General features: G+C 38.0%; 1 protein-coding gene across 1 annotated transcript; it reads right to left on the bottom strand.

The window, feature by feature from the left end:
• Positions 1-12,572: 12,572 nt before the first annotated feature.
• On the bottom strand, positions 12,573-14,063 carry LOC108132474 (uncharacterized). Its single transcript, XM_017251907.3, has 3 exons — positions 13,923-14,063; positions 13,640-13,859; positions 12,573-13,318 (listed from the first exon to the last, which is right to left on the bottom strand). Exons 1-3 carry the CDS (start codon positions 13,923-13,925, stop codon positions 12,924-12,926), a joined length of 618 nt encoding a protein of 205 aa, XP_017107396.2. The 5' UTR covers positions 13,926-14,063; the 3' UTR covers positions 12,573-12,923.
• Positions 14,064-14,841: the final 778 nt, after the last annotated feature.

Raw genomic sequence — 14,841 nt, 5'->3', positions numbered from 1 at the left:
CTTGAACTTATGTCTTCTATTTTGAAAACAGCATCCAAATGGCGATGTGGAACTCAAACATGTTGCAGGGCGAACATGTTGCTGGGGCAGTGAGAACTTGTATGGCATACTTGCAGGCATCGAACACAACATTTTCGTAGCACACTTTTGGGCTCGATGGGCACTTCAAGGGTTAAGACTTGTTGCTCCTCCAGAGCGGCATTTCCGGTTTCTTATTTTCAGTTTTGGTACTTTTTTACCATTAAATGGAAAATGGATAAGTATTGAATTGAAATTAAAAGGTGGGTCTTAAGATATTTCATAATTAAGAGTGGTTTGTCTATTTTTCAAGAATATTTCTTGAAATAATATATTTTGTAGTACTTTGTTATCCTATGCTTTTATATCTTTCATATGTTGATCATATTTCTGTCCTTTTAAACTACAAAGACATAAAAGTGTAGCTGTTTGAATTATCTTTTTAAGTTTTTAATAAAGAATCTTCTATTATAAATAGTTTTTAAAATATAAAAATTTGGATACACCAGTTTCAAAAAACCCTTGAGAATTTAAATTTTTATCGAAAAAAAGGTTACAAATATAAAATAATACATTTCAGTTGCATGAGAATGCATCATCTGGTGCATCAAATACTCAGTATTATGTAATTTCTTCTTTAAAAAAATTTACTTTCATTATTTATTTTTTGGACTTATATAATATACAATTATAATTTTTTTAAACAAACTTATCTTTAAGAGATAATCTTTACAAAAATTACCCACCATCTACTGGCTTTACTTTTTTCATAGTCTTTTCATAATTTCAATCTCTGCCTCGTTTTAAAATTAATTTTTTTTAAATTCTTACTTAAGCCCTGGCTCATCCCTATTAATTTAATTGAATTGAATGCCCGAACTGACCTGCTTTATTATTTCTCGCTTGAAGATGCTCCTTCGACTTTTTCCCTGATTTAACACAATTTCATATTGTTCTCTGGGAAAACTATTCATAGTCGAATAATCCAATTTAACAATCGATTCATTCAGATGCAAAAAGTATATTTCTGCGCACAACTCGACGAGCCAAATTATTGGTAGAATTTTCTGGCATTTCTGGCATTGGCCGCTTTTTGCTTACTGCATCTTTTGTTAGTTTTTGCAATTATATTGCTTAAAATATTATGATTAAAAATTTGAACGCTTCGGTGCATCGACTCGACTCGACTCTGCTCAAGACTTTTCCGGCGGAGGCTGGGCAGAAAGCGCTCTCGAGTGGAAAATCCGCTTGGCAATTGCCAGGGCCATCCATCCATCCATCTGGCCAAAAAGTCAGTATATATGTATGTATATTCCAGCATTATGCAACAGCTTGCACTTGGCTGCCACTCTATCCCTATTACTGAGCTCTGGTTTATTGTTATTATTATTATTGCTAGCCATTTTTGTGAGCCACTTTCCGCCAAGTGGGCCAAGCCAGCCATCGTCTTTAAGGTCCGAGATGGCTTTAAGCCGCCAATGACTTTTGTCCAAATCGGACCAGATAATTAGAACTGCAACAGGACTTTCTTTCTGGCTTCCTGCTATCATGAGATCATGAGATATCCTTTTTTTCTCGTTACTTTGCCGTTTTGGGGTTTGGCGTGTCGGTTGTTCTGTATCTGTAAAGCAATTAATAATAATTGGCCCTAAAAACCCCTTTTTGCACTCCACAGCGGCCAGTCGAGAGCGGGTTAAGGTGGGCGTGGCGTGGGGTCAGAGGGTCAGAGCTGATGGAATGAGGAGTTTCGGGTCGAGTTTCTGGTCTGGGAACTGTGACGGCTATTTGCAAATATTTACAACATCCGCTGCCCGAACGCTCCACAAACAAAAACCAAACACCAGTACATCAGTACACACGCACACCCTCCCCACTTACATTCACACACCACTCACGCATTTGAGTGTGTGTGTGTGTGTGTGTGTATGAAAGAGAGTCAACATTTATTGCATTTCCATTTCACTCGCACATGTGACTTACCAGTATGGCGCGCTTTTGGGGCAAATAAAAATTCTGAAATGCGATTATCTTGATGAATTGGAATTTGAATTTTAATTCTCTACTTTTGCGAGAGTGGGCGATATGTGTCCTGTTCTGTCCTGGCCCGGCCTGTCCTGGCGGATTCCTGAATCGAGTTTTTGGCAGTGTTCTGTTGCAGATTCCTAGCCGAGGGCCATCCACTTATTTACCCCGAAAAAGTTCTCGCATTACCCGGCAAACAATTTCGGGACGGTTCTTCTGCTCTGGCTCTTGTTGTTGTTTTGGTTTTTTTCCTTTTGTTGTTGCTGACTGGTTGGCTGGCGGGATCCATTTTCAAAAAACACTGAAAAAAAATCATTTTGTTAAGGTCTGTATACAAAAGTTTGTGTAGAAATAGGTAGCCAAGGCCATTGTAAGTATTTATTTTAGAAGAGAAAATATTTTCTATTATTTTCTAAAGAAAATTTTAAGTAAAATGTTCATTGTTCAATTATTTGAATTATTTTTAATTTTTTTGTAAGCCCATAGAAGCCCATATCTTTCGATAACGTTGTACTTAAGTATTCCAAAAACTTTATTTAAGTTATTTAAGATCAAGAAGTATGGTTTTATTGTTTCACAAACTTTTTCTTTTCTGTTATTGAATTAATTACCTTAAAATTACAAGGTATTTACCATTAAATTTAAAAAATCAATGGGAAAATAAAATATTTATGTACATGCTCAGGATTCGCAATTTAATTATTTTTTATCCATCTTTTTAACGCATAATATATTTGGAACGTAAATTTTTATAAAGAAAACAATTAAAGGACCATTTCTCATCAAAATGTAGCTTATTAAAAAACTATAGCTACGCATTTTAAGAACAAAGAAAAAAATATTTCCATAAGACCATGACAACGAGTCGTATGCGTAATTTTCTCAAAAAACTATGCTAACCTTTTTAACCTAACAAATATAAAAAAATACAAAATCCTCAAGCTAATTAAAAAAAGGTGTGCATTTATAACTAGCTTAAAAAATATAGTGAATCGCAAATGGGCCTTTTAAAAGATTAAAAGAGCTTACAATTATTACTGATTTTTTTTTTATTAATTATGTTTTTTGAAAGAAAACTTTAAGTAATTAGTAGTGATTCATTAAAACAAATAAGTATACCTAATGACTTATTATTAAGACAGTTTTTAAGATTTTTAAACTCTTAAGCTTTCAGATATTTGTCTTAAATATTTAAAATATTGAAGAAAATAGTCCTTGTTCTCAGTGCGGTCTGGTGGAAAAGTTATCCCTCAGTGCAGGGATAACACTCCATCATCATCATCATTATTATCAGAACGTTGAAGATGATGATGACGGTGCTGGCCAGTCTCATCTTGCCGCGCCGTGATGATCGTCCTGAGAGAATCATCATTATCACCGGGGACAGACGGCGTCGCATCAAGTGCCTCGTTGGGTTTTTTGTACCTGTTGTAATTGCATAACTGTCGGGGGCATACATATGTGCCTTCATCTATGTATGAGTGAGTGAGTAGGTGGGTGGGTGGTAGTGTGTGTGGCAGTCAGGTGGTATTTGTATCCATTGCCTCGCGTGCGTATCTGTATCTGTGTCACAGGCAATTCTCAAAAGCATAAAAGTCAAATTTGTCGCATGGCCCTCGGAGAATCCGCCCCAGCTTCAGTTTTGTATTTCCCATAGCAGCCGCAGGCCCAGACATCGCCGTCCCCTTCCCTGTTTTTGGGGCGGTGAAGAGATACGGTACGGGGGCTGGACAGACACACAGGTAATTGGCTTTGGTATCCCGTATCTCAGGCATATGGATACATTTAGATACGTACACATGGGGACGGCTCAAGGCGAAATAAAGTTGGACTCTATTAGTTGGTGTTGGAAGACTTACAAATACTCTTCATGATTTGTTAATATTAGTTTAACTTAATAATTAAGAATATTATTTTTACAATCTCTTCTAGAGTATTTTATTAACACAAGGTATGGTTTTTTGTTTAAATATATTCAATTTTTGAAGCATTGCAACTAACCTTATGGATAAGGTTTCTTTCTGCCAGTTTATCCAAATATTTTTTACCATATTAGTTGAATAAAATCTTAACCATTTTAACCTATGTTATGGATATATATCTAATATATTATAACAAACAAATATCACATTATAAATATTAAATTTTCTACTGCATAACAATCTTTTCCTTGAAAGTAATAGGTATTATATTATTGCACCTTATAGAAAAAATTATAACCTTTACCTCCAGAAGGCCCTTACTGCTCTGGCGCAAAAACTGCTTCAGTTTAACTCAATATCCTTCAGTTTAACTCAAAGCCCAGCCTTTAAACTTTTTTAATATTTATAGTTTACCTAAATATCATCATTTTCTATCTAAGCTATCAAAGCCACTATTTCCACATTATTTAAGGTTATTACCTAATTAGGGTTAATAAGCCTAGTGTAATTTAAAAACACATATTAACTAAACCCCCAACATGCCCCAAAAATGCCCTTTCAAAAATCCAAAAGGGCTCCCAATGCAAGTGGAAGTGGAACTGGCGCCTGTTTTTTTTGTTTTTAGGATCGTCACTTTGGGACCGGGAGTGAAGTGGTCGTGGGTTCAATGGAGACCATGAACACCCAGGACAGGAGAGAAATTAGGAGGACCCAGAACCCAGAAGCCGAAACAGGAGCAGTTCACAAATGAACTCCAAAAGTTGACACAATGTCCCCAGAGTGCCAGGAAAAAAAGGAGTAGGAGCAACAAAGGCGGGTAAGTGACACTGAAACGGAGTTATGCGTCAATTATTCCGCAGGAATCCTTCCCTACTTACCAGAAAGAGAGTCTCTAAGATCTTTAAAAGTCTACCAACTAAAAGGAGCGACTTTGAAAGAAAATCCAGTCAATTAAAAACTAATTTGTAAGCTAACCTGTATTTCAATTATAGTTTTTGAGGCAAGTCCGTTTTGTGAAAGGACGCAAGTGTCCTTCCATGTTCGAGTGGCTAATGAGCTGCAATGTCCTGTTGGTCCCAAAGTATTTATGTTGCTTCGGTTTTTTACAACACTTCCGGTTGATGGGTAAAAACCAACAAAAAGCTGAAAAAAAGGAGCCGGGAAGCAAGGAGGGTCCTGCGGGTGCTAATAGGATTTCCCTCTGTTTATGTAGATGCTAATTAGAGGGCAAAAACACATTTTTGCTGCCTTTTGGTTAATTGATGAAATGAAAACGAAAAAGGTCTGAGGGGGGAGCAGGAGTGTGAGGCAGAAAGGACCTCTCTGTCACAAACAACTTGGCCCGAAGCGTGGAAGCCATAAAAACACGGCCAACTTATCGGACAGGCGACACTCCTGTGTGGGGCATAAAGTCCTGACCAAGTCCTTGCCACTCCCACTCCCGCTCCGGCTCCGGCTCTAGCTCCACTCCAACCCCCCTGCCCCCACCTCTTTGGGGGGCAAATGCAAATGAGCCTAAAAGTAGAGAACGATGATAAATATCGCTTTAAATGACAAAGAGGCAGCCTTGTTGTCAGGAGTGTTGAGTGGGCGGCCGTAATAAACCAACAAATTAATTGCAACGCATAAAAACTCCACAAAAAAAGGAAATTAACTAGAAACCAATTGAAGGATATTAAAAAAATACGGAAATTTTAAATCAAGTCAGGAGAGTTTTAAAAGTCATACATATTTTATTTAAGGACTTAAAAAGGGTCCAGATTAATAACGTACAGATAACGTAGATAATCTGAAATTATTTATTTATGTCCTTTCCGTAGATTACAGATCTACCTTAAAAACAAAAACAAAATTCACTTGGCAATGATCTCCATTTTTAAAGACTTTTATTATTAAGATACAACATATACGATTCCTTAGTAGAATAATCTTAAGAACGAGAATCTCTAATACATGTAGATTAATGCTATTACTGTCTAACAACTATTAAGAAGGTCTTTAAAATATAGTATGATTTTTAGAAGAGTACAATTCATATTGAGAAGAGTACAATTTTATTTTAAATAATAGAATTTTAATTACATTTTAATTAATATTTCATATTTGAAACATATATATTTCATATTTATACTTTTATTTTTATTAAATAGATATTTGTACAACCTTTTCTTTTTAAAAATTCTGTTTAATCTTCTTTTCGGATCAGCATACTCATAAAAAAACCATTTTCGAAGATACCAGTTCTATCAAAAGAAAATATAATAAAAATAAATTTAATTAAAACCAAACTAGAAAACTCACTTATCGAACCACCAGCCATGGCCATTTTCCTTTGCCCAATTATGATTAGGATTTCCATCCTCATCTCGATCAAAGGTGGAAAATGTAATGCCCTGCAAAAGCCTAAGAGCTGCGCCGGTGCTCTTACGCTCCGTAATACTTTTCACCATATATCCTTCGCGTCGATTCCCAATTTGAATGTTGTCGCCTTTTTGATACCCTCCATTTGAATATAAAATGAACGAATTAGGCTTTCCATTCGTGAGAAGGTGCAATCGTTCAAGACCGATGAAGCGCCCATCGCTCGACTTCGTGTCGACATTTCCAAATCCAGTTACATATTCCTCATATGTGCGATTAAATTCTTTTGAATCATAATATTTAAAAAAAACCTCCAACCAACCAGATCCAATGTGATTATAGAAATAACACACCACTTTGAAAGGGTCTGATCCCGGGATTTGAATTTCTTGAACGATGGTTTGGTTTCTTGGACAACTATCTGGAAAAGCTAAAGAATTTGATGTTTTATTTAGCAAATTATAGAGCTATACCCACTTACCTTTGGTTTGTTTTACTTCGTCTTATTATTAGTCAGTTTCAGCTGGGGTGATTGAAGGAAAAGAGGACGAGTACCAACAACGGGACGGCGCTGTGAAGTAGGGGGAGGGGTAGGTACAAGAAGATAGTTCGGGGTCGGAATCCGGTACGTATGGGCTGGTGATGAAGTGGCTGGTGGCGAACTGGCTAGTGTAGGACTGGCTAGAGATGGAGTAGCTATTTTCGTATCCAACGGGTTCGCAACTCTAGTGTTTGGAATTACTTTATCTTTTTCTCCGGAAAGTTGTTTCGTTAACATTTCTTCACTTTTTACTTCCGCTTCCACTTTTTTATTATCCAAACTTTTATTTTGTGCCATCTTATCTTTATTTTGTGGCTGCGACTTTGTATTATTATTAATATCTGCCTGAAGGTTTTGTAAAATTTCTCCAGATTTCACAAGTTTGCCCATCTTTTCAATGTCTTCGCTGAATATTTTTGTCAACATTCCAAGCTCACTTTTCTCCTTTAAGTCACTAATTTGATCCTTTAAAAGATCGATTTGGGTATTTTTTTCACCTATGCGAGCTTTAAGTTCGTCAACTTCCAGATGTATTAATTTTAATATTTCATATTTGGCACTAAGTTCATTGAGTTGAAGCAGCACATCCGAATACCTTTTCTGCAAGTCAGAGTAATCGTTCTTGCAGCGCGATATCTGGGCATATTTCACCAGTTCCCTTTCCTGCAACTCCAAGTGCTTTTTCTCCAATACCGAATAGTCCCTCTGGATCTGTGACATTTGAGAATCCTTGCGCTGGCATTTCTCAAAATACCTCAAGAGGGGCTTAACGATTGGATAACACACAGAAGCACACTCGTCCTCTTGTTCTTCCGAAAGGTAGCAGGACTGTGGAATTTTAATAATAATTCATTTTCGAAATAAAAACAATCCAAACGGCTATTACCTCTTCCGATCCAAGGGCAGCGGAAATAAAAACAGTTGCAGAGATTATGACCACTCGCAGCATCATTTTCGTATTTTTTTTTGTGTTAAGAATAAAATTTCTTGAAAAATTACTTAATTTCACTTCATTTAATTAAGAACTGATGCTGAGAGACTCTTGGCTCCGGCTTTTTATAGCATCTTTGAGGTTCCGATAAGGAGATCAGTCATCGTGCGAGTGCTTTTTCGGAATTGGGACCTTAAGTGCAAATCTACTAAAAAGTAAAAAAAATCCTAAAGATCGAGTACATAGGGATGTGTTGTCGAAGGTCGCAAAACATTTCGATAGCAACAAGAACTTGTTTATATTTTTAAATTCTTCTTAGAAGTACTTACTCCTAGAGGCTTTTGCAAAACATTTATATGTATGTTGCAAAAAAAAGCAATAAATAAACAACGAAATAAGAGATAGACTCTTAGACTCTAAAAGATAAGACTATTCTGCTACTACTGTAGTATTTTCCTTGGTGAACAAGTCTATCTTAATTTTTTGCGGGTTTTTGTCCATTTCTATGATTAGAACAATGATATTAAAATGAATTTAAACATTCCTTTTGGTTGCTTTATGCAATAAATACTATATATACATATTTATATATATTTATGTTCTTGTCGCTACTTAATTGTTTTCCGACCTTTAACATCACATCCACTTTATTCCACATGACAGCTCTCCAATTATGTAGACAGTACTAGCAAAGATTATAAAGTACCTCAAGAACATTTACATAAGCATAGAAGAAGGGCTACAGAAGGGTTTCGTAAAAATACTAATGACGATTAGGTTACATACGCTGAGGCTCAAGGTTAGCTTTCTTCCCGTTCCTCTTTTAATTTTCTTAATTACCTAAGAACTCCTTTTTTTCTATACTGTTTCGAGAATTACTTGGTGGAATTTTTCGGATCTTTACTCTACACGTGCTATTGTAACTGATAAGAGAGGGCACATGCCCTTGTGATCCCGGCTTCGGACTATTTGTTATTTAGATTTCTAGCTAATAGGAACAATACAAAATTTGAAATTTATTGTGGGAGTAGGTTCGGGTAGGTTGAGGCGAGGTCTGTTAGATCCATGAGTGCTGCTGCACCCAGGATTTGGAGTCGGCTGTGCCCCAGCGCAAGAAAATAATACAGGAGGTGCGCTACTGTCTCATAGTGTGGCACCGCAAGTCTAGCCGCGTGTGGGGGCTAAGGCTATTTGAGAGTTTCTTGCCTGAAAAGTACTTGAGTAAAATTAAATATCCCAGTGGTCTGGAAAAAGCGAAATTTTCCTTAATACTATTTATTATATGGAAAATACTACCACTTTCTTTAAGAAAAATAACCAGTTCCGTCTGATTTTAAGATTTTTAATTTGCTCCTGTTCTGGGCGTCATAAATCATCCAAATCTGTCCATTAATGTATTGCATTTTTTGTCAACCCCACAGACGAGTCTAAAGTTTTTTTTTACACACTAGTAACCTAATGAATATTTAACATAATGGTATTTATTTTTTACTCAAAAATAAAACTCTTCTCAAGTTAAAACATTTGTTTTATCCTTGGGCATAAGGCAAGAACTAATGTATTTCCTTTCTCCACAAACAACAAATTAACAACAAAATCGAGAAAATTATTAGGGGAATGTTGGGTTTTATTTTTTTTTATCAAAAAATGTTCATTTATTCATTAACACAAACTTTGTACTTTATAATCTTTGGCACTAGCCAATCTTATCGGAGGCTAATCTTATCGGAAACTGCGAAGCTCAATAAAGTTATGGCAAAATATTAGAAATAGAAATCAAAGCATAATTTGGTTTGTATTATATTTTATTTTAAGAGGGGGCTAAGGTTGTTTTCGTTATTCTAAGTTATTCTAGGGGGCTAGGTTCAATATTCAAAAAATATTTTGGGTTTTTTATAACATTGCAGACTGTATTATGGTATAATTTTGGTCAAAAGTCTTATGGTTAGCTTTTCTTTCTTGTTTTATTTTTTGGGAAATTTTAAAAAATTAAGCGACTTGTAGGTAATCTCCGGAACCGCCTTGAAATTGCAGGTTTAATCAAAATATATATGCCTATTTATAAACAGGAAAGGAAAGCTAACGGGCGGAGCCAAAGTTGATATACCCTGGCAGTTATGATTGGATATACAGCGCAAATATAGGATATAGTTGGCTGATCCTTATAAGAATTTCATTACCAGCCAATTTTTTATAATACAAATTTTGAAAAATATTCCCAAGCTTCTGTCTTTTTGACCAAAATTATAATACGCTCTGCAAGGGGTATAGGACACCCCTCTCATTAGCGAAACAGAAACGCAATTCGGCAACAGCACTTCTGATTTGTCAGACCCACAGATCCTTGCAGCTAAATGGGTCCTTTTGGTAATTGTTCGCCTAATTGGTTGCATCGAACATCGTTTGGTTTTCGGCCACCACTTTTCACCGCTACTGCTTGCCATTTTGGCCAAGTTCCTTTTGCCTTTTCGGTTTGCGTTTTGGTATTTGGTTTTTGATTTTAGGTCTCTTGTCCACAAGAATTATCGGCCATGTGGCACAATTTCTAGTTTTCCATTTTTCGGTCGGCCGGAGTGGCAAGATTTTGACCAATTTCTGACCATTTTAGCCAGGGTAAGCGGTGAGGTCGGTATTAAGCCTTCAGGTCAGTTGGCTTTGCCGGCGATTTCAACCTCAGAGTTCCATGTCCTTTCTGGTCAATTATGAGAGGCAATTAACACGGCAAGTGCAGTGAGAAATGTTTTACTCTGAAATAAGAGCAAAAGATATTAATAGTTATTCTTTTAATAGATATGAATAGATATTACCTCTCACAGAATCTATGGTTAATCTTATTTTATTTGTGGCTTTGCTTTCAGTGTATAACGCAGCTAATCAGCAGCAAACAGGTGAGGCAAATGGTGGCAAGAATCCGAGGCACGCGGCTAATTGGAGGACTTGTTGCTACCGCAATTTCTCATTTCTCCGGCAGGTGGGCCAAGTGCGAGAAAACCTTTGGCCAATGTCTGGAATTTGATTTGCTGGCAGCTAACTGGGTGAGTGGATGACTGGATGAGTGGGTGACTGGATGACTGGGTGGGCTTCCCGCAAAATGTTTCCTAAGCGCCTAGCCCATGAGAACCAAATGAGGCAGAAAAGCTGATGAATTCTAAAGTATTCTGGGGGTTGGGCGTGGAAATGATTTAGTTTTGATCTCGGTATATGGGTAGCTCCTCGAAAACTTAATTATTCCACTCAAGCATACAGGCATAAAGAATGCAACATTTAAACAAGAAATCCAATTATTGAGATAAAAAGTGAGCCTCATAAATTTCGGAATAAATTTCCCGTAAATGCAGATTCACTCAACTAAAGTGGTTGCAATTTTTTGTTTTTTTTTTTTTGTGAGCTCCCTGTAACCCCTAGTGCCAGCACGCCCATGGCCGACATCCAATTATCGAAACAAGTGCGCCTATAAATTCCCAGTTTAAAAAGAAAGTGCCTGGCGAAATTTATGATAATTGTGAAATATTGTGCCAAAACACTCGGCAGGAGCGAGAGTGAGAGGTGTTTGGTTTTATTTCATACCTCGTACTAGGTGTACCTGGTATATGGTTTGTGCTTCTGATGGATATACCTTTTTATTTCTGTTTACTGAGGAGGGATTTAAAAAAACATAGGTATTAGATGCTAAATATTTTATTATAAGAAACATACATATATCATTATTCATTAGACTTTTATGATTCTGATGCCACCTATTTACTTCAAGTATCTCTGAAGGATAAGCCAATAAAAAACTAGGTCTCAGATCTATGTGTGTCTTATAGTTCAGACGCTATATAATATATGTATCATACAAAAGATAGACATCTCTACATAAGATTTTTAGGTTTCTAATGTATCTAAATCTAGGTATAAAGTCTATGTTATACAAATGGTTTTTATGTTTCTCATGAATAGATCTATTTATTTAAGAATAATTAAAAGGAATATGAAAGAAACAATTTTTAGATAGGACCTTCAAAAGATAGACTTTTCCACATAAGGCTTGTGACCTGTTGGCTTTCTAAAGCTGCGACTCATCCATTCCCTCAACTGTATCGGGTACCTTATAGTTCAGAAACTGGATTTCCTGTTTCTGTCTGCAGGTGTTGCAGCCAAAAGTCTTCAGCATCTGAGGGAATATCCCCAAAGTGGTGATTTCAGTTAAGAGAGGTGGCAAAAAAGGATGGGGTGGTCAGGTCATTGCATTGATTTTTCCTCCTAGTAGTTGCTACTGCTGCTGCTGCTTCTGCTTTTTCTGCAGCTCTCGCTCTCAAGCAAATGTCATTGACCACACGGCGAACAACAAAGAGGCGTTGCAAACGGTAAAGGGGGGCGGTGGGCGGTGGTTTCTGGGCTGCGGCCAGTGGGCGATGGGCGGGTCTGGTCTGGTCTACTTGCCACAGTCAACAACCACCAAAAGTAATCATCGCAAACGTTGCTTTTGGGGCGTTTGGTGGGAGGTGGGAGTTAAGAGTGGGATGGAAATGGGATTCGGAATATGGTTGGACGTCGTAAGGACATCCAGCTGTGTGAGCTGCGACCGTCAAGGAAAACTAAATATGACGGCCTTTGCCCCCTGAACCGCCGATCCGCCTCGCCTCCCCAAGTATGCAACCCCTGCTGACCAAAGTCCGAGCTTCGAGCTGTTTCCCCGCCGAGAGAACTGCAAAGAGCAATGCGATTAACGTTTCAATATGCGACAGTTGCAGCGCGACTTTTCAACGATTCCACTGCAAGAAATAATGGTCCTTCAAAAGGATATACGACGAGGAGACTTCCACTTTATTTAAAAGTGTCTGCTGCACAATTAGGGTTGTGATCAGTCAGTGAGTTTTTCATTGCAATGTGGTCAAGTGTTGGAAATGTTTCAATTATTTTCTTGTAGTGTGGCTTGTCGTGTTAGTCCCGTTCTGAAGGCGGGGGGTGTTAATTTACCATACATGTGGCACGTTTCGTCTCATCTCGTTTTCGTATTTCGTTGTTGCCTTTTCTCGTTGCCTTCTCCTTCCGTTCTTGTTGTTGCTCTGACCTCCTGCGGTCCGGTGGTCCAGTGGTCCAGTGATGAGGAATCTGGATCCGGACCCCAAGAAAATCGCTGCGTTCATTCACAATCATATTCTAAGCTCCAGCGGGATTTGCGACGAAATTCTATCCCGCGTAAGTTTGGAAAGGGTTTACGCGGTGCAGAGATAGGCTCCTGCTCCGGCTCCTGTTCCTGGTCCGGCTCCTGCTCCGGCTCCTGTTCCTGGTCCGGCTCCTGCTCCTGCTCCGGTTCCTGTTCTTCCTCCTGCATTGGTTCCACCTTTTTGAGGATTGACTCGTGGCCTCCAGGCTTGGACTCCTCTGGCTTGGCCTCAGACTCCTCTGGATTGGCCTCGGAGTCCTCTGGGTTGGCCTCGGACTCCTCTGGGTTGGCCTCGGCCTCGGACTCCTCTGGATTGGCCTCGGACTCCATTGGCTTGGCTTCGGCCTCGGCCTCGGACTCGGAAATTGTCTCTATGAAAAAAAAGCGCGGTAAACAAGTCAGTTGCATACATTTTCTAGCGGGCAACTTAATCCAAAGAACTAATCAGTGGGAACAAAATGGAAAAACACACGTGGCTTATATAAGTTTAGCAGAGAATGGAAACTGGGAATAACGAGCAAAATGAACAGCATATTAGCCAATTGCACAATTGGCTGCAAAATCCTCAACAGGACACTTTTATTCGCCAGCACGTAAGCTTCTGTGTCACCCGGGTGACATTCGATGACAAGCAGAATGTTGCTTTTTCTTATCTAGATCTTACTACTTTCTATAACCTGGATGGAACTTACCCCTCTCAGTAGCGGATGGACGTGTTTTTGGTTCCTTGGAACCCTTCTTCATTTTGTTTTTATTTTTAAACTGCACTTTTTTCAGAATACGTATCATGCATCGCTTCACAAGTCCTTTTTTCTGCGGAAGTCGACTCTTGTAAGTATACTGGAAAGGCAAGCGCCTATATAGGCCTGTGGCGTTGTGGCGCTTAGCCATTTCAGCACGCAGCTTCTTATCCTGAATCAATAATCACAAAGATATTAGTTTTTCTTTTTTAATTTTTACTTTACAAACTGTTACCATTTTCTCCCGTTCGCTTTTGGTTTTTTTTTTCAGAATATGCTAGTGATATTCTAGTGATATATGATAGTGATGGAATTAGCAAAGCTGACAGTTAGTGATGTAGAGTTGGGGATTTTGTTAGGGAGGGTAGGGTTGTTATCGATTGAAACTTTCCTTAAAAATCGTTTATTACATGATACAATTATATACAATTGTATCATGTTTAATAAACTTAAATGGGCATGGTATTTTAAACATATTGGAATAATAGTAATCTAAGCTATGCATCCCTGATTGCAAGTTAATGTTGATTTATTTGCAAGAATGACTATATATTTTAAGAAAACTTTTATTTGATCTTATTTGTTGCCGCTTTTAAGTTCCTAAATGTAAAATTAAATTCGAAAATTCATTAGCTTCCGTGGGGCCAGTATCTGAGCCCCAAACCTAAAGAGTATTTTCCTCCCTCAGCCCTCAGCCTTTTTTTTTGGCGTTTTCGCATCTGGCGGCGTTGAGCTTGTTAGCTGTCAATTTACATCCCACGTTACGTGATGAATTACGTCGTTACGTGAAGTATGCAGGAGTGTGAGACTTGTGTGTATTATGGGTGTGTGTATGTGGGTCTGTGCGTGAGTTTTTCAATTAGCTCATTTCTAATAATTCAGCATGTTGAGGCAGCAGTCGAAAAACACCGCCGGCCATTGTAGCTATATCTATGTATATGTATATGCATATGTATATATGGGTTATAGTGGTTCAATGCGGTCGGTGGGCTTACAACAAAAGCCACACCTACGCACACCTCTTTGTGCGGATGTATGAGTAAAGTACAGGTACGGGCTGTGTGTGTGTGTGTTAGTCCCAGAGTCTCGTGGGCAATTCACCTGGCTAATTAATAACTAATAATGTGCAGTGCGCTTATTAGAGAAGCTTGCAT

This window comes from Drosophila bipectinata, chromosome XR (assembly GCF_030179905.1).
Source record: "Drosophila bipectinata strain 14024-0381.07 chromosome XR, DbipHiC1v2, whole genome shotgun sequence".
NCBI classification, from domain to species: Eukaryota; Metazoa; Arthropoda; class Insecta; order Diptera; family Drosophilidae; genus Drosophila; species Drosophila bipectinata.
The sequence above is the reverse complement of the archived record's forward strand: the minus strand, read 5'-3'. Positions and strand labels throughout refer to the sequence as shown.